Source organism: Manis javanica, chromosome 8 (genome assembly GCF_040802235.1).
Source record: "Manis javanica isolate MJ-LG chromosome 8, MJ_LKY, whole genome shotgun sequence".
Lineage (NCBI taxonomy): Eukaryota > Metazoa > Chordata > Mammalia > Pholidota > Manidae > Manis > Manis javanica.
The window spans coordinates 121,098,683-121,119,535 of record NC_133163.1 but is presented as its reverse complement, the minus strand read 5'-3'; the positions used below and the strand labels follow the sequence as shown (position 1 = coordinate 121,119,535).

The 20,853-nt window shown below is 35.2% G+C and overlaps 1 protein-coding gene across 12 annotated transcripts in view; it reads right to left on the bottom strand.

Annotated features, from left to right (window-relative positions):
- Positions 1-20,853, bottom strand: part of NEO1 (neogenin 1) — a 248,829-nt gene that overhangs the window by 103,075 nt on the left and 124,901 nt on the right. For all 12 annotated transcript variants that reach the window (XM_073212155.1, XM_073212151.1, XM_037010124.2 and 9 more), the window contains exon 7: positions 20,710-20,830. In XM_073212155.1, the coding sequence (XP_073068256.1) occupies positions 20,710-20,830 (121 nt within the window). The remainder of the gene's footprint in view (positions 1-20,709; positions 20,831-20,853) is intronic.

Sequence of the window (20,853 nt, the reverse complement as noted above, 5' to 3'; positions counted from 1 at the left end):
TTTAGAGGGAAATTTATAGTATTAATGCATACATTAGAAAGGAATGAAAAGCTTAGAGTGCATAACCTAAGCTTTTACCTTAGGAAACTAGAGAAAAGCAAATTAAGCCTAAAGCAAGCAAAAGACAGGAAATAATAAATATTACAGCAGCAATCAAAGAAAATGAAAATAGGAAGACAACAGAGAAAATAGACTAAGATTAGGGCCACTTATCTGAAAATATCAATAAAGTGGTAGACCTCTAGTCAGACACCAAGAAAGAAATGCAGCCCCAAATTACTAACAGCAGATATGAAAAACAGGCCATCACTCCTAAACACACAGGCATTAAAAGAATAGTAAGTGAATACTACAAACTCTATGCTCACGTATTTGATAACTTAGATGAAACAGACCAATTCCTTGAAAAAACAAGGGGAAATAGATAATAATAGATATTAAAGAAAGTGAGTCAGTATTTAAAAACCTTCTATAAGGAAGTACCAGACCCATAATATTTCACTGTTAAATTATACCAAACACTTAAAGGATAATAAATGAAATAAATTCTCCACAACCTCTTTGAGAAAACAGAAACAGAGAGAATACTTTGTAAGTCATTCTATAAAGAAAGCATTATTCTATTATCAAACCAGATAGACATCATCAGAAAGACCATTATCTCACCAACACAGATCCAAAAAATCCTTAAGAAAATATTAGCAAATGATTGAGTAAATAAATAAATGGAGGAAAACAGACAAATCCATACAAAATAATTCCAAATAGTTTATATAGATACTGTGCCCACAAGGCAGTGGAGCATAACTCCCTACTCCATAAGTGTGGGCTGCGCACAGTAATTTCCTTCCAAAGTGCACAGGAAAGGAGAAAAATGAGTCACTTTAAGTGGAGACACCTGACAAATGCTACCCAGCAAGGAGATGAGGGTCAGCGTCCACAGTGATCAGTAATGCTGACAGTATAAGCTTTAATACAGTGTGGTAAGAATGAGATATACCCCTTTGTTCCTCATCTCCAAAACCCATATTCCCAGTATAATTGTGAGAAAAATATCAGACAAATCTTAATTGAAGGGCATTCTACAAAATACTTGACCAGTGCTCCTTGAAACTAATAAGGTCATCAAAAACAAGGGAAGCCTAAGAACCTGTTATAACCAAGAGGAGCCTAATGAAATACATGACTACATGTAAGGTGGTATTCTGGATAGGATGCTGGAATGGAGAAAGGACATTAGATTAAAACTAAGGAAATGTGAATAAAGTGTGGACTTCACTTAATTTTAAAAAGCATCAATGTTGATTAACTATGACATATGTACCACACTAATGTATGAGTTAACAATAAGGGAAATGCGTGAGATAGATGGAAATTCTTTGTACTATCTTCAAAACTTTACTAAACATCTAAAACTATTCTAAAACAAAAAGTTACTAAAAAAATATAGGCAGAAAAGAAAATAGACTCAAAGATAAATTAGTAGACTGGAAATTTTTGTTCTGGCAAAATTCTAAGGATCTTGCCAGAACAAAATATCAATGATAAGTAATGGCATGTAAAGCAAAAGTTCAAGAGAAGATAAAGGATCAAGCAGCAACAGCCAAATACATGACATCATAAAGTGTCACTGAGCCTCAACAGATGCGACTCTGTGTGAAGGGTCCACTCCGTGCTGGGTACATGGACTGAGGGTGGAGGAAAGAAATCCACATCACGAAACTGCAGAATTCGAAGGATAAAATCAAGAATTCTGAAAGCTTATAGAGAAAGAAGTGACTATTACCTAAGAATGAACAAGAAAAAGATTCATAGCAGTATGTTAAAAGATAATGAAACTTTTTATGAGAGCAAATAATATATTTTCAGATAAGCGGTCTTGAAAATTCTCAGATATCTTTCTTGGAAATTTACTGTAAAGTATACTCTACCAAAATAAATTAAAACAACGAATCCAAGAAAATAGAAACTACAGGCCAAAGAATATACTGGGGCAGGGGGTAGGCACAGAATATGAGCAGGAAGGCAGTGAAAACATGATGAAGTTTTTAAATTATTTGGCGAGGGGAAAGATATAATTAGCCCTAAGTGATGCTAAGAAAGAAAAATACAACTAAATATGTACATCAAAATTTTAAGGGTAACTATTTGACAAATATTAACAAATTAAGGTGGGTGGCAGGACTCATAAAAACAGTATGTGTAAAACTGGCTATAATCATTAACCCTAAAATAAAAGGACAACAAAAATTTGAAAAGAAAATTTGTATCAGGCAATGCTATTATAAAGAAAGCAGGTACAGTAATGTCAGTATTAGACAAAACATAATTGAAGGCAAAAAGAATTAATCAGGGCAAAATGAGTATTTCCTATTAATAAATACCATGTTTTCTTGATTATAAGATGCACTTTTTCACATCTTAACATCTCTGAAATTAGGATGCATTTTATAATCCATGGTATCTTAGAGTTGATGAAACACATTAATATTCCAAGAAAAGTCATAATTCCTAATTCATCAACAGGGCTTATGAATATATAAGCAATAATAGTTAGAAATACAAAAGCTGAACAAATCAACAATCATACTTTCTTAGAAATAGATTTCTTAGAGATTGGCAGATTAAGCAAACAATAATTAGGTAAGGCTCTGAAGGATTTTATGAACACAACTAACAAGTTTGACCTAATAGATATTTACAAACAATATTCAGCAAACATAATACCCACAGAACTGTTACCAAAAAACTGGCCATGTATTCTATCACAAAAATAATCTCAAATTCCCATGAACTGAGAAGTGTGGTCACCTGCTGACAGTGATAGGTTTGAAGAGCACGAAGGTTTAAAATAATTGATATACAGGGAAGGGACAGGGAGCAGACTAGAAAAACCGAAAGGATTTTCTAGCAGTCTGAGGCCCAGCTGAAGCTGATGCCTATGTATTTAGTACTGGAATTCCTGGTGTAAGAGAATAACATACTCCAAAACTAAATAATTAAAACTATCCAAATACCTGAAATGTCTATCAGCACATTTCTAAATAGCTAGGAGGCTGGGTACGGGCACAATGCAATGTGAACATGAACTCACAAAAATAACTTGTCAAAGCTACATATTTTGAGTACTCAAACAATTTAAAAGCAAGGGAATAAGCGTTCGTGTGAATGATCCTATAGATTTTAGAGCTCTTCCTCTGAGGAACTAAGATGCAAAGATAGAGAAGAACTAACAGCACCAGAGGAACACTGGCTGTTGAAGGTTTAGTAGTTGTGTCTACTGATAAGCAGCCCTTGCAGTGAACTGTTGGTTTAAACAAATGACTTACATAAACAATTGAAGGAAGTTATAAAATGAAATGAACACAAAATACTCCTCCCATTCTTGTGCGCAGGAGAGATGTTTCAGCTTTAAGGAAGTCACCTGACATTTTCCTGACATCAAAAGCACTCATTAAAAAAGGAGCGCCAGATGCTAATGACGCACCTACCACAGCGGTGAGCCCGGACAGAAGACGGCTCTCTCTCCTTCACCCTAAATCAAAATGTTGCCTCTTCCGTAAGATTCCAACGCCCCAGAGGAAAGGAAAGACCAAATGCATAAAGGTATTTCTGCTCATTACCCATTTAAGCCAACACAAAGGGAAAGCTGACTTTGTTTCAATGTGCTTAATGATTTACATGAACTCTAATCACAACAAATATTCCAAGACATAGTCGAGAGATAAACAGCACTGGCATTTTTTTAAGAGTCAAAAGTCCAAATTCTAGCAGCTTTTATTTCATCAGATTGTGTTTTTAGAATTCAAGTAGCACCTAATCTGGATTTTTAACAAAGTCTGACAAGACATTACAACTACTCAAACTTGCAAAGGAGCATAAACTGAACTCTAAAAATTAGGGAGAAAATCATCATTAACTGGAATCCAGCTAAGACGTCTGTCACATTCTTTACATTATTTGGGGTCTACAATACTCAGGTAGACACTGTATTAAGAAGAAACTCAGAATAATTCTGGTGACAAATAAAAGTTGTTTTGTACAACAGGCATGCAGCTAGAATATTAGGACAATACTATAGTAGTTATGAGGTGGCAGTATGATTTAAAATGCTAATACTACAGAAAAACATTATTCAAAATGTACATCAAATTATACTATACTTTTTATTTATGGTGAAATCTTAAGCAGGCATCAATTGGAAGACATTCTCAACACCAACAACACTACAACCTAAAATGAAAAACACATGATCCAGCAGTGAAACTACATGAAATAAAGCATACAAGCAACCAGACTGTTAGTGATATCTTTCAGACTGAAACGATATTCTGGCAACTATGACATTATTGTATAATTTAGCCTCTTTTAAATATAGCTACCAATTAAAACATACTCAGACATACCATCTTCCTTCTGGGGTTTTAGCACTGCATAATGGATTCCTTTTTTTATAACAAAATAATGGCATCACATTCAAATTCAAGCTTGCTCTTTGATAATCTCTAAATCCATCTTTGTGTCCCAAAAGGTCATCTGCACAACTTCTATTTAACTGTTAAAAACCCAAAGATTATAATTGAGGTACTAAGTTATTACCTGGACTTCACAATTTCTGGTCTTAAAATTCATGCGTTTTGGCAAAGATGAAATGTTAAATATTAAACTAACATACTTTAATTCTATATCTACTTCTTCAAATCTATCTAAAAACAGAGCAGTCATTAAAGCCCAACTCAACAGTAATTGGGACAAACTCTCTTAACCTAAATAGGTTAAGACTGTAACCTTGGATTTACAGAGAATCCCTCTACTTGTATTTGGTGTAAAACTTCAATCTTTTCCTCTCCCTTATCTTAAATATCAGAAAAAATCCACAAATCTTGTCCTATCTTCCTTTGTAAGAACATCTGTGTGACATTTAATAAATATTTACACCTATGAGCCACTGAGGGATACAAAGAGAATTTCTCTTCCCACTGTCAGCACCTAGTTGAGGGTCTTCAACATCATACCTGATTTGGTACAAAATATTCCTAATCAGTATCACAGATTCCATATTTTCCTCTCTGAACTCACTTAACACACATTCAATATATGAATCTTCTTAAAGTCCTACTTGTTTCCTCATGCACCTGAAAATTGCTAGGGTCTTCCAGCTATTTCACAAATCTCAACCTTTTGACTTGACCAACCATATTAAATAACCTGGACCTACACACACTTAAAGGATGTATACTCTTGCATTTCTACTTTTCTGAACAGTAGTAAACTGAGCTGCTTGTTATTCTTCAAACGCACTTTGAAACTTCTTACTTATATACCTGAATATCATCCTTTTTCATATAACCTGACCCACTCACCTTTCTATGCTCAGTTCAAATGCCACACTCTTCAAGAAGCATTTCTGGCCTGTCAGATACAGTAGAAACCACTTCTTCCCATTCAGGACTATGGTAGCACTTGGGCATTTAGCACAGCCTTCATTGAAATTCTTTATATTCATAACCCAAAACCTTTATTCCAGTACTATTCAGAACCTTTCAGAATCAATATACTAGCAATAATTGGCGTGACAATGGAATATATTTTCCATAGCTAGATACCTGGTAAAGAAGGTAGTTTCAGTAATTATGCTGGGACAACAGAAATGAGCTAGTACTGTCTCAGGCATACTAAATGCATGGTCATCCTTGAAAAATGATATACTTGACCAACCTTATCAGAGTAGACTTGAAAGACTGACCTTGAAATTAAGAGAACATATATGGTCTTTGTCTGGAAAACATTAAACTTGCTAAAGTGGTACAGTGAATTTTGAAACTGAAAACCTAGGTATCAGTCCTGACTCTGATGTTAATTAGCTGTGTGATACAAGGTAAGTCACTTAGCTCAATCTTCAATACAGCTAGACTAGATACTCAGATCATTAAGATCTATTATTCTACCTACATTTTCTGTATGATATTAGATTCTCTCTCCTGAGGGTCTATATATTAGGGTTTCTCCCAGTTAACTATGGGTCTCTTTTTACACAGTATGGGTACTCAAAAAAATACTTGTTGGTTTAACAAATATGCTTTTAATATTTTAGTAAACTATTATAGTAAACTATATGTAACTGCCTTAGCATTTATGTGACATGATTTATTTTTCAGGAAAAATGTGCTATAAGAGGAGATATTATATTTGGAGATAAGATATTTGAAAATAGTTGTCAAATACTCTTAACAACCTATTTTTTTCTCCCATAACAGTCTGTTACAAGAAACAAAAATTTAGTTTTAAACTACTCTGAACAAAGTAAAAATAACTATGTATATATCTGATTACCATATTCAAAGCTTAATTTTTAACAAAATTTTTATTTGGTTTTTCAAAAATTTATGATACATTGTTTGTCCTCTCCTCCCATCTTCAGACTTTTCCAATCCCACTCCTCAGATATAAGCACAATTAACAGACTGTTATGTAGATTTGTAAAGACTTCTTGCACATACAAGTATACAAACATCTATATCCCTCCATCTAATCTTTTCTACAAATGAGATCAGACTATGCATACTTTCCTGCAACTTGCTTTGTTAATAATAAAACTTGGGTATTTTTCTTGTCTACCCTATTTACCTTACGTAGATTTACCTTTTTTTTAAACAGTCACCTAGTATTCCATTGTTTTCAGGTAGTTAATCATCCCTTTTATAGGTTGTGCTGACTATACTGTTCCCAGATTTAAGCTACTTTAACATAAATATCTTTAAAAACTTGGTCACTATACCTGCAAGATAATTATAAGTATTTGATGAAAGGGTATATGAATTCTAAATTATTAAATTGCATTTCAAAATGATTTACACTGTCATAAAGAATGCAAAAAAAAAAAAACTCCATAGGTTTCCTTGTACTCTATAGTCTAATGAGAATAGTTAAAAAAGAAAAAGTATTTATAGGCCCCAAAAATACTATTTAATAAAGTCACTGATAAATCTGATTTCATTTTAGCAAATAAAAAGATTATACATGAATGTGTATATATGTCTGCATAATCATAAATCACACACACATAGGCTTCTTCTAAGCTCAGGTCTCAACTTACATATCATATTGGAAAGGCCCTCTCTGTCTACTCTACTAATATACCCTCAATAATTCTTTATTAGGGCATTCTTTTTCTTTTAAATAAACATAAACTCTACAAGTCTTTGGTTTACTTATACACTTGCTGTCTGTCTCTGCTTATAGAATATAAGCACTAGGAGGGCCGAGAAGCATGTCTGCCTGTTTGCTTTTTCATTCCCACCACTTTGCACAATGAAAACTGAATTTTATATAGCATATAGAATTTTGCCCAACAAATATTTACTGAATGAATGAAATACATAGAAAATGTTTATGAATAAGGGTTATCTCTAGAAATGGAGATTAGGGGAAGAGTTAAGTACATTTACTTTTTAATTTACATTTCAGTCAATTATGCATTCTTATTTTTGACAATAAATATGTGTTGTTTATTTTAAACTATTTTAGTGCTTGTTTAGTTTTAACCGATGATTTCAGATGCCTTGCAATCTGGTCACATACGATTTTCTCCTGTTTCACAAATTTAAATGATACAACCAAATATTAAATGGATTACTTTTTTCTCTTAAAAATATCCTCAAGTCTTGCTTCATGAAGTTAATCTTCTATTTTCATTTTAATTTAGTTAATGCTTACTACTGAATTCCCATTCAGTAGCTTTGCCTTTGTACAGTCTTTCAAATTATTTTTAAAGTTAGAGAGAACTTAACGATTTACAAAATACTTTACATGTATTATTTCATTTGCCCTTCAGTGCCGTGCAGAAAGTGCTGTTTATCTTATAGACTAGGTGATCTCTCTGATAATCATGATTTTCTATAATTGGGTGGGGACACAAAGCCAAATTTCAGATTTTTAGCATGAGGTGTGTTTCATTATACACATTCTGACAAGTAACATAAAATTATTAACTGACAAATGGCTCAATCTTTCTGAAAACAATGTTTATTTCAATACCTAAACAGAAAATGTTCTAAAATGCATCTTACACTTAATGCATATATTCCTAAAACAACCACATTTAATAGAGTATTTGAATGATAAGAGACTTAAGTGATCATTTAATTCTTTTGTCTTATATAAAATAATCACAGAGTTTCAGTACTGATCCAGTCACTTAGCAAGTTAATGACAGGCAAGAAGAACAGGGCATTGACCTTCTATACATCTTCAATCCTAGGAAGTTCCTAGACATGGAGTTCATGATTAAGAAGTTAAATTTCATCAGTTATCTTGAGTTAAAATTTTTCATAAAGTTATAATTACTGCTACAAAAAAAGCAAAATAACTGACTAGAATTTATCCTAGAATTAAAACCAATACCAACTATCATACATTCTAGTGCTTCAGATTTAAAATATTCCACTAATGACTAGTAATTTCCTGCTATCTAGCCAACTTTTAATCATGCCAGGTCATTACTCACTTATTCCAGAATTTCTATTATTACCTCAGAAACTAAATGGAACTTTTTAGAAATGTTTCTGTCAAAAAAAAAAAAAAAGTAATGCTCAATATGTACCCTTATCTATCATGGCCATAATATCCTAGAAGTTATTTAATGAGTTGGTAAAGTTATGAATTTCCTTTACTAAAAACAAGTTTGTGTTACTCCCTTTTCACCAACTCATCTTCCCTTACTGGAACTAAAAACCTTCCAATTATCAGACTTGAAATAAAAGGACATACAGAGAAAATTCGTATTTCTGTGTTTTTATATTTCAGTTTTACATGATTATTTTGGAATCTATTTTTAAATTCAAACTGACAGAAGAAAATGTAATAAAAAGTTAATAGACAAAAATATTTTTACCTTACTTAATACTATTCTTAATATACCTGCAATAATTTACACAACAATACTTTTAAAAAAATCATTTGGTAGATGATCATAAGAAAGTATTTTAGCATAAAATGACAGCTAATATTAATTTGAACTGGCAGCAAATAAAGATAATGCTGTTCTGTTCAGTTCAATATTTTTAAAGCCACAAAATCTTCTAAATTCAAGAGTCACTGATGCATAAAACTTAAATATTAAAAATTTAAATGTTTTGACCCCTTGGTCAAGAGGTATAAACCTCCAGTTATAAGAATAATAAGTTCTGGGGATGTAATGTACAACATGGTGACTACAGTTAAAAATATGGTATTATGGAGATTGGATTAAAGATGGCAGTGTGAGAGGTGAGACAGAGACCTCCTCCTAAAACCACATATAATAAGAAAATATAATGTAATACAACTAATCCTGAAAGAGAAACAGGAAAGAAGGCTGCACCAGACTGCATACACCTGGAGAAAAGAGCAGACCTCAAGGAACAGGGTAATGTACCAAAGATGTGGCCCAGCGTGACCCAAGCCCTCCCCCCACCCCAGCTCACCGGCAGGAGGAAGAGAAACAGAGCGGGAAGGGAGTGGAGGCCTGGGATGGCTGAACACCTAGCCCTGGAGATCTGCTCTGGGAGCATGAACCTACATTGCATGGTGCTCTGGTGATTTAGTGCAGTTGGAAAACTAAGACAGGCAGAATACCTGGAGAGACGGAGATTCCAGCTGCTTGTGGAAAACAGGGATTCATATCTGGCTGATCTGGGTGGGCAGTCTGAGAGACTTCTTAAAAGCAAGAGGGCTGCTAAAGGGGAAAGGATTGCATAGAGCTTACTGCTCAGGAGAAAAGACAGGTAGACAAAATTGTCCAGGTGCACTCTGTCCAGCAGGTTGGGAGCTTAAACAATTCTCAGGTGCTGCATACCCCTGGCTGGCTATGCAGCTCCAAGCCCCCCCCCACCCCCCCATGATATGCAGCCTGCTGTGTCTTCCTCTGGCTAGCCTGCACCTGGCTCAGGCATGTACAGCATGTACATCTGGCAACAGACGCAAACTGGCAACCCCTGCTCTGGTGTCAGGCCAGCCAGAGGGAAGCCCTGCCAATGGCAGCTACAAACACAAAGCATAGAAGCTTACACCTGTGTGCTCAGCCCACTGGTTCTGGCAGTGGAGACAGGCATAGCAGCCAAGAAGCAGGAAGCAGTTTCTGTCCTCCACCTAAGCACCAACACTGCTCCCCTGCAACAACCAACACTGCTCCAGGGGCTGAGCAGCTCCGGAGGGTAGAGGTTCTGGGCACTAGACGGCACCACAGAGAAATTATGAAACATCAAAAGAACCTGGTTCAAAGCAAAATTATGAATACACCTGAGAAAGATTCAAATGAAATCGACCTCATGAATCTCCTCAAAGAGATTTCAAAATAAAAATCATTAACTCATGGAGGTACAGAAAAATATCCAAGAAATCAGGAACAACTCTAGGACAGAGATCCAATCGTTAAAGAACACAATGGAAGTATTAAAAGCAGATTAGATAAGGGGGAGGAGATGATAAATGAAATAGAAATTAGGAAACAGGAATACAAAGAAGCTGAGGCACAGAGAGAAAAAAGGATCTCTAAGAATGAAAGAATATTGAGAGAACTGTGTGACCAATCCAAATGCAACAATATTTGCATTATAGGGGTACCAGAAGAAGAGAGAGAGAAAAAGAGATAGAAAGTATCTTTCAGGAAGTAACTGCTGAAAACTTCCCCAATCTGGGGAAGGAGATAGTCTCTCAAGCCATGGAGATACACAGATCTCACACCACGAGGGACCCAAGGAGAACAACACCAAGACACATAATTATTAAAATGGCAAAGATCAAGGATAAGGACAGACTATTAAAAGCAGCCAGAGACAGAAGTAAGATCACATACAAAGGAAAACCCATCAGCCTATAAACCTTCTCAGCAGAAACCTTACGGGCTAGAAGGGAGTGGAATGATATATTTAATGCAATGAAGCAGAAGGGCCTCGAATCATGAATAGTTTATCAGGCAAGATTATCATTTAAATTTAAATGCAATGAGGCAGAAGGGCCTCGAAACAAGAATACTTTATCAGGCAATATTATTATTTAAATTTGAAGGAGGGATTAAACAATTTCCAGATAAGCAAAAGCTGAGAGAATTTACCTCCCACAAACCATCTCTACAGTGTATTTTGGAGGGACTGCTATAGATGGAAGTGTTTCTAAGGTTAAATAGCTGTCAACAGAGGTAATAAAAATGGACAAAGAGTACAGAATATAATACCTAATATATAAAGAATGGAGGAGGAAGTAAAGGAGGGAAAAAAAGAACCTTTAGATTGTGTTTGTAATAACATACTAGTTGAGTTAAGTTAGACTCTTAGGTAGTAAGGAAGTTACCCTTGAACCTTTGGTAACCATGAATCTAAAGCCTGAAATGGCAATAAGTACATACCTACTGATAATCACCCTAAATGAAAATGGTTGGAATGCACCAATCAAAAGACATAGTCACTGAATGGATAAAAAACAAGACCCGTCTATATGCTGCCTACAAGAGACTCACTTCAAACCCAAAGACATCCACAGACTAAAAGTGAAGGGATGGAAAAAGATATTTCATGCAACAAATAGGGTGAAAAAAGCAGGTGTTGCAGTACTTCTATCAGACAAAATAGACTTCAAAACAAAGAAAGTCACAAGAGACAAAGAAGAACATTACATAATGATAAAGGCATCAATCCAACAAGAGGATATAATCATTATAAATATCTATGCACCCAACAAAGGAGCACCTACATATGTGAAACAAATACAGAATTAAAAGAGGAAATAGAATGTAATGCATTCATTTTAGGAGACTTCAACACTCCGCTCACTCCAAAGGATAGATGAACAAGACAGAAAATAAGTAAGGACACAGAGGCACTCAACAACACACTAGAACAGAAGGACCTAAAAGACATTTACAGAACTCTATACACAAAAGCAGAAGGATACACATTCTTTTCAAGTGCACAAAGAACATTTTCCAGAACAGACCACATACTAGGCCACAAAAAGAGCCTCAGTAAAAAGTCAAAAAGACTGAAATTGTACCAACTAACTTCTCAGATCACAGGGGTATAAAACTAGAAATTAATTGTACAAAGAAAACAAAAAGGCTCACAAACACATGGAGGCTTAACAACATGCTCCTAAATAATCAATGGATCAATGACCAAATTAAAACAGAGATCAAGCAATATATGGAGATAAATGACAATAACTGCACAATGCCCCAACTTCTGTGGGACGCAGTGAAGGCAGTTCTATGAGGGAAATATATAGCAATCCAGGCCTATTTAAAGAATGAAGAACAATCCCAAATGAATGGTATAAAGTCACAATTATTGAAAATGGAAAAAGAACAAATGCGGCCCAAAGTTAGCAAAAAGAGGGACATAATAAAGACCAGAGAAGAAGTAAATAAAATTGAGAAAAATAAAACAATAGAAAAAGATTAATGAAACCAAAGCTGGATCTGTAAAAAAATAAACACAATAGATAAACCCCTAGCCACACTTATTAAGAAAAAAAGAAAATCTACACACATAAATAGAATCAGAAATGAGAAAGGAAAAATCACAATGGACATCACTGAAATACAAAGAATTATTAGAGAATACTATGAAAATCTACATGCTAACAAACTGGATAACCTAGAAGAAATGGACTTTCTAGAAAAAGTAATCCAGGAGGAAACAGAAAATCTAAACAGACCAATTACAAGCAATGAAATTGAATCAGTAATCAAAAAACTACCCAAGAACAAAACTGCTGGGACAGATGAATTCACCACTGAATTTATCAGACATTTAGAGAAGACATAATACCCATTCTCCTTAAGTTTTCCAAAAAATAGAAAAAGAGGGAATACTTCCAAACTCATTCTATGAAGCCAGCATCACCCTAATACCAAAACAAGGCAAAGATCCCACAAAAAAGAAAATTACAGACCGGTATCCCTGATGAACAGAGATGCAAAAATACTCAAGAAAATATTAGCAAACCAAATTCAAAAATACATCAAGAGGATCATACACCATGATCAAGTGGGATTCATCTCAGGGATGCAAGGATGGTACAACATTCAAAAATCCATCAACATCATCCACCACATCAACAAAAAGAAGGACAAAAACCACATGATCATCTCCATAGATGCTGAAAAAGCATTTGACAAAATTCAACATCCATTCATGGTAAAAACTCTCAACAAAATGGGTACAGAGGGCAAGTACCTCAACAGAATAAAGGCCATATATGATAAACCCACAGCGAACATCATACTTGACAGTGAGAAGATGAAAGCTTTTCCTCTAAGATCAGGCACAAGACAAGGATGCCCACTCTCCCCACTGTTATTCAACATAGTACTGGAGGTCCTAGCCACGGCAATCAGACAACACAATGAAATAAAAGGCATCCAGATTGGTAAGGAGGAAGTCAAACTGTCACTGTTTGCAGATGACATGATATTGTACATAACAAACCCTAAAGAATACACTCCAAAACTAGTAGAACTAATATCTGAATTCAGCAAAACAGAAATATGTTGCATTTCTATACATTAATGATGAATTAGCAGAAAGAGAAATCAGGAAAACGACTCCATTCACAATTGCATCAAAAAGGATAAAATACCTACGAATAAACCTAACCAAAGGAAGTAAAAGACCTATAAGACCTACACCCTGAGAACTATAAAACAGTCCTAAGAGAAATTAAAGAGGATACTAATAAATGAAAATCATCCCATGCTCTTGGGTAGGAAGAATTAATATTGTCAAAATGACCATCCTGCCTAAAGCAATCTATAGATTCAATCCAATCCCTATCAAAATACCAACAGCATTCCAATGAAGTGGAACAAATAGTTCTAAAATTCATATGGAACCACAAAAGACCCTGAATAGTCAAAGCAATCCTGAGAAGGAAGAATAAAGTAGGGGGGATCTCACTTCCCAACTTCAAGCTCTACTACAAAGCCACAGTAATCAAGAAAATTTGGTACTGGCACAAGAACAGACCCATAGACCAGTGGAACAGAATAGAGAGTCCAGATATTAACCCAAACATATATGGTCAATTAATATATGATAGAGGAGCCATGGATATCCAGTGGGGAAATGATAGCCTCTTCAATAGCTGGTGTTGGCAAAACTGGACAGCTACATGTAAGAGAATGAAACTAGATTACTGTCTAACTCCATACACAAAAGTAATTGTGAAATGGATCAAAGACCTGAATGTAAGTCATGAAACCATAAAACTCTTAGAAGAAAACATAGGCAAAACTCTCTTGAATATAAACATGAGCAGCTTCTTCATGAACATATCTCCCTGGGCAATGGAAACAAAAGCAAAAATGAACAAGTGGGACTATATCAAACTAAAAAGCTTCTGTACAGCAAAGGACACCATCAGTAGAACAAAAAGGCATTCTACAGTATGGGAGAACATATTCATAAATGACATATCTGATAAGGGGTTGACATCCAGAATATCCAAAGAGCTCATGCACCTCAACAAACAAAAAGAAAATAATCCAATTAAAAAATGGGCAGAGGATCTGAACAGACATTTCTCCAAAGAAGAAATTCAGATGGCCAGCAGGCACGTGAAAAGATGTTCCACATTGCTAATCATCAGAGAAATGCAAATGAAAACCACAATGAGATATCACCTCACACAAGTTAGGATGGCAACATCTAAAAGACAAACAACAACAAATGTTGGCAAGGTTGTGGAGAAAGGGGAACCCTCCTACACTGCTGGTGAGAATGTAAACCAGTTCAACTATTGTGGAAAGCAATATGGAGGTTCCTCAAAATGCTCAAAATAGAAATACCATTTGGCCCAGGAATTCCACTCCTAGGAATTTACCCTAAGAATGCTGCCGCCCAGTTTCAAAAAGACAGATGCACCCTTGTGTTTATCGCATCACTATTTACAGTAGCCAAGAAATGGAAGCAACCTAAGTGTCCATCAGAAGATGAATGGGTAAAGAAGATGTGGTACATATACACAATGGAATATTATTCAGCCATAAGAAGAAAACAAATCCTACCATTTGCTATAACATGGATGGAGCTAGAGGGTATTATGCTGAGTGAAATAAGCCAGGCAGAGAAAGACAAGTACCAAATGATTTCACTCATCTGTGGAGTGTAAGAACAAAGAAAAAAACTGAAGGAACAAAACAGCATCAGACTCATAGAACCCAAGAATGGACTAACAGTTATCAAAGGGAAAGGGATTGGGGAGGATGGGTGGGAAGGGAGGGAGAAGACGAAAAAAGGGCATTATGATTAGCACACATAATGTGTCTTGGGGGGCACAGGGAAGGCAGTACAGCACAGAGAAGACAAATAGTGATTCTATAGCTTCTTACTATGCTGATGGACAGTGACTGTAAGGGTATGTGGGGGGGACTTGATAATGAGGGGAATCTAGTAACCACAATGTTGTTCATGTAAGTGTATATTAATGATACCAAAAAAAAGAAAAAAAAACTAAGCAATACTGTATTATGTACTTGAAAGCTGCCATGGGAATTGAACTTTAATATCCTCACCATAACAACAAAAGAATAATTATGTGACATAAAGGACATGCTAACTAACCTTACTGTGGTAAACATCTCACAGTATATACATGTATCATCACACTTACACACTTTAAACTTACACCATGTTAGATGTCAATTATACCTCAATAAAGCTTGGAAGAAAAATGTAAGTATTGTTGAAACATACTCATTCTCAAATTATGCTTCTCAATCTGATTAGAAATTGCTTTCTAGAATTGTTGCACAAATGTTTTTAATGTTTTAACCACAATCACCAAATATAATTCAATGTTCCAAAAGTGTTAGTTAACTTAAAGACCATGCTGTCCAACTATTTTATAGGCTAAGTTGGGTGCTCCGAAGTGCAAACCTTTTTGCAGTTAGCACTAGTCAATAGGCTGATGCCAGTATTTATAGCTACACGCTTCGTGTGGGAATCAGAAAATTCCCTCTGCAAAAACAAGGCTTTGTGTCAAAGATACTCAAATACTTTTGATATTATTTTTAAACAAGGTACATGAAGATAAGCACCACCATGACAGATTTCTTTACACCTTCAATAATTTACTCCATGGTGTTTCTAGTGCTTGAGTGTCTCTCAGATGTCAGCCATAAAGATGTGCTAGCAAACTCTCTGTAGTTTATAGTTCCCATTAACAGTTCCTCCTTGGAGTCAGTCACCATTGCACATCTCCTAATTATTGACACACCAAGTCTGACTTTCTTCTGTTATTTTTATACTCTTCCCCTCCTGCCCATCTTCTGCCTTTCCGACACACACCCACTTTTTTAATTTTAAAAAGTTTTAAGTGAAACAGACTTGCACTGACCAGAAATAACTCATAATCACAACATGTCAGAGCTGAAAGATATGTATCATATACTCCAGTGTCCAGCAAACTTATTCTGTAAAGGGCCAGAGAGTAAGTAATTTAGGTTTTTTGGGTCATATGGGCTCTGTCTAAACTACTCACCTCTGGAATTATAGCGTGAAAATGACTATAAACCAAACACAATCTGTAAACAAATGTATGTGACTGTGTTACGGTAAGCCTGTTTACAAAAGCAAAAGGTCGGCTGCGTTTGGCCTGTGTGCAGTCACTTGCCAACCTTAATCTGATCCACCTTCCTCTGAATATCTGCATCAATTTTTCTCAAATTTCGCCCTTTAATATATTAATGGGTCTACTTAAAAAAAAAGGACTATAGTCAAATAGATTTGGGAAATGCTATATATACACATTCTATTTTACTCTTGGAAACTCACAATGTTAATAAATGCAAAGGAAGAGGCTCAAAGTGGGCCCGTTTTATCCTTCCTCCTTCAGGCTGTTCAGGCCTCTAGTCCTCACCTACCGGATCGAGGGATGTCAGGGAGGTCCACTCAGACTTGCACTGTTTACTTCCGGCAACACAACCCAATTTTCTTGTGAAGGAAACTATAACTCTTAATTTCTATCACTGATGTTTTGGCATAAAGTCCTCAAAATTGTTTGGTGTTTTTTTCTGAATTTCATCACTGACTGAAAGGTGACTTTAGTGTTAAGTCAAAGAAAAAAACCTTTACTGATTATAAAAGTAATATATGGTTAATTTGGAAAATGAGAAAATATCACTACCCAAAGAAAACTGACTGCCAACATTTTAGTGTGAGAATATCTAAATATGTGTGTATGAGTTTTTAAACTAAATTCAGAGGTGTATATAGCTGTATATTTTACTTTTCTACTTGACACGACATTCTGAGATTTTTCTGGTATCATCAGAGTGTTCAAAGACCTGGCTTTTAAAGGCCAAAAAACTTTCCCATCATAATGTCATAATTATTTTCACTACTTCCTCTATTTTTGGACATGTAAGTCATTTCCTGTTCTTTCCCTCCTTATCCCTTTTTCTTTTAGAATTACTAATACTGACATTAATAGTCTATCCAAATCTCTGGTTCCTTCCTTAGGAAAAAATCCTAAAAGAACAATTAATGGATTGAGTCAGTAATTTTTAAGATACAACTGTCAAAATGGTTTTAGTAAATGATGTTACGTTTTACATTTTCACTAACAGTGAAAGAAGAACAAACCTAATCATATCCTAACCAGCCACTATAATGTTTATTAAAATATACACAATCCTTATTGTTAAGCAAAAATCACATTTTACAGATTTAATTTTATAGCCTTGAATGTAGGTGAAGTATAACATGTCATATTTAGAAACACTCTATCTTTGCTCTATTGTGAATCGTATGTGTATTGTGAATTGTGTTAAAATATTAGTTGTTTTATCATATCCATTTGTGTGTGTTGTTACATTCAGAATATTAAACTTTGGTAATTCTTGTGACTTCTTCCCTAGCCTGTCTCCTCCTTAATTTAGTTAAAGTATTTTCATACATTATCATACATACAAAAATTACTAGGTGCTATTTCTGGTATGTAAGCTTCTTTTACCAGCTTGTTTTAGACCATCATAATTTTTTAATGATGTACACAAGTCTGAGATTAAAGAGATTTTTTAAAAGCAGCAGGACAGAACAATTTCTATTAGAAATAATTTAAATAACTGGAATTAGTAAGAAGGAAAAAAAAATAAGAGAATAAACGCAATCTTTAAGAAAGATGTTGAGGTTGGAAGTCCACAGAAAATAGTGGTGGTTTAAGGCAGAAATAAGAATCAATTTCTTGACCATTAAGAAAAAGCATATATAACAAAATGTTTATCAAAAAATCATAGTCATGGTATCTATGGAAATCTTCAATTGGATGATCAGGGATGAACTTATAAGTCATATAAGATACAAGACATTCCTCTGACGGTAGAGAAATAAGACTAGATAAAACACCCTTATAATTCCATTAACTGAAGAGAAGTTAGAGTTCAAATGTTCAATAGTGTGGAAGACCACCACACAACAACTGGGGACACAGCGCTCTCTACATACAAAGAAATAACTAATCGCCTTAATCTGCAGCAAGAGAAGAGTTTGGTTGAAAATCTTGAAATCTATCAAAACCAAAACTTGCTATTTTCTTCTTCAGCCTCTTTCCTGACCTTTTGACATGAACTGTCCTCTGACTCTAGACATTTTTGTATCATAACCCAAACTCAACACACTTTGAACTGGTGCTTTACCTCCCTAAACAAACCAGCTCTACTACCTTCCTTTTCAAGTTGACTGGCATGAAGTCGTTCCAGCTTATTCTGCTTTCACAGGCCACCTTCCTATAGGAACAGGCGCTCTGTTCTATTTCCTTACTGACCTAGTTCTGTTGTTGACATCTAGAAGTCTTATCATCTGAGTTTTATTAATAAAGGGGACACTTTCCATGAATCACACAGACAAAATTCCTCTCTTCTGAATTATATGCTGCTTTGTTTGTGCTGTATCCCTTACTGTGGGCTGGTATTGAAGTCGTACACATCTCTTGCATTCCTTACAATATTGTAAACTCCAGAAAGGCAGAAAGCAAATCTTATGAATTGTTATATTTTCTTTTAGGTTTCCCAAATAAATGTTTATCTTACAAATTAAAACAGCAAAATTAGTAACATGAAACTTAACTCTCCTTCCTGTAAACCATGCATCCTTAATTCATCCCTGACAAGGTCACTAAAAATTTTGCCAGCCCATAAGACACTGACTGTTTTTGAAATACCATTTCAAAAAAGGAAAAACATACACACTACAACTATAATTATGATGATATCCAAATATTTTTGGAGGAAAGCCCAATTAGAGTGAGTTTAGGGACTTCTAGCATGGTCAACTACTTATATTGTTAGAGCTGAATCTATAATGACAGTCCCAAACACAAATATACTGAAGTCCCTTTATTTAGTTCAATTTGAATAACCCCAAGAGAGCCACAAAGTTTACTATGGAAAATCACTGCCATTAATTAAAAAAAAATAAGCTTATCTCCCTCATTAATTTTGTTAACTACCTCATTAACCAACAGGGAACCATTTATATAAAACAAGTACATTTATACTACCCAAAATGAAAAATGTTGATACAGATCTATATATATTGACATGGAAAGATGTCCACAGCATGTGCTTGCAAAAAAATAGGTTATATAACCATATACACGTGTGTGTGCTCATATGTAATACTCCTGGGTGGCAGGATTTTGAGCCTGTACCAGTTATCAATTTACTGCCTCTTAGTTCCAAATTCATGTACTTTATTGCCTGCTCTGCATAAATGAATCTGGGCTCTTTTAAGTATTTTTCCCTTGCCAACTGACATGTGTTAATCTTTACCAGTAGTACAGGGTGCTGGACAGCAGCTTCCCTCAGGTGGTTTTGTGGCAGAATGCCTTCAGTGAGACACGTCCTTGTGAAAAGCTTTTCCCCGGCATGCTAGACAGTGGGTTCCCAGCGAGTGCTGACGGCACGACAGCACAGCGACTTCTCTGTCACCCAGTAAACAATGGCCACACCCTCTCCAACATGGTCTGGACCTCGGCCCTGAGGGGGGTCTCTTCCTGAAAGCCCCCTCTCAGACACAGCAGGGTGGATGCTCCTCATATCTGCCATTCTTACACTTGTTGGAGTTCTCTTTATTCCTTGCTAGCCAATCCCTTGTTAATCCCATCCCCTGTTATAGTTAATAATTCTTTATATTAAAGAATATTTCATTCTTTAATTTTTGCTCAAATTACTGGGTGGTTTCCCCAGAGCTGGCCCTGACTGGTACAGGGTTGGGTTTTCCCCCACCTTTTTACTTTTCAGTGTCATCTGAATTTATAATAAGCATTTTTTTGTGATAATCAGAAGAGGTAATTTATTTTGGAAGAACTGAAGAAAAACTCAATGCAAAATAAATATTAAATTTTTTCTATTTTAACAGAGCAGAAATATATTTGTGAGTTTAAAATGACTGAAATATGAAGAACATTCATTTGTGTACAACTATAATTGTTCACTTTTTCTTTTCTTAAACACCAATTTCTTTTCAACATTACCAAAAATTGTGTTTGTAGGGCACTTTAAGCAATAGAAATTATTCAGATGCTTTTTCCCTCTTAGTTATGCCTTATATTGGCCTTTACAAAGGGATTATTACTTACGAGGTACCCTGGAGTGACAGGCACAATTACAGGTACTAGGGTCCTCAAACACAGAGTCAGTCTCTTTTTTCATCTTCCTGTTTCAGCCCCTCTTACCATGTTCAAGGATTATCAGTTGGGCCCCAGCTTGTACATTTCCAACATCATTCTCAGCAATGCACTGATAGAATCCTTCATCTGATTTCACCAGACCCAAAACTTGAAGATTATGTTCCTTCTGAAAAAGAAAAACATAAGTAT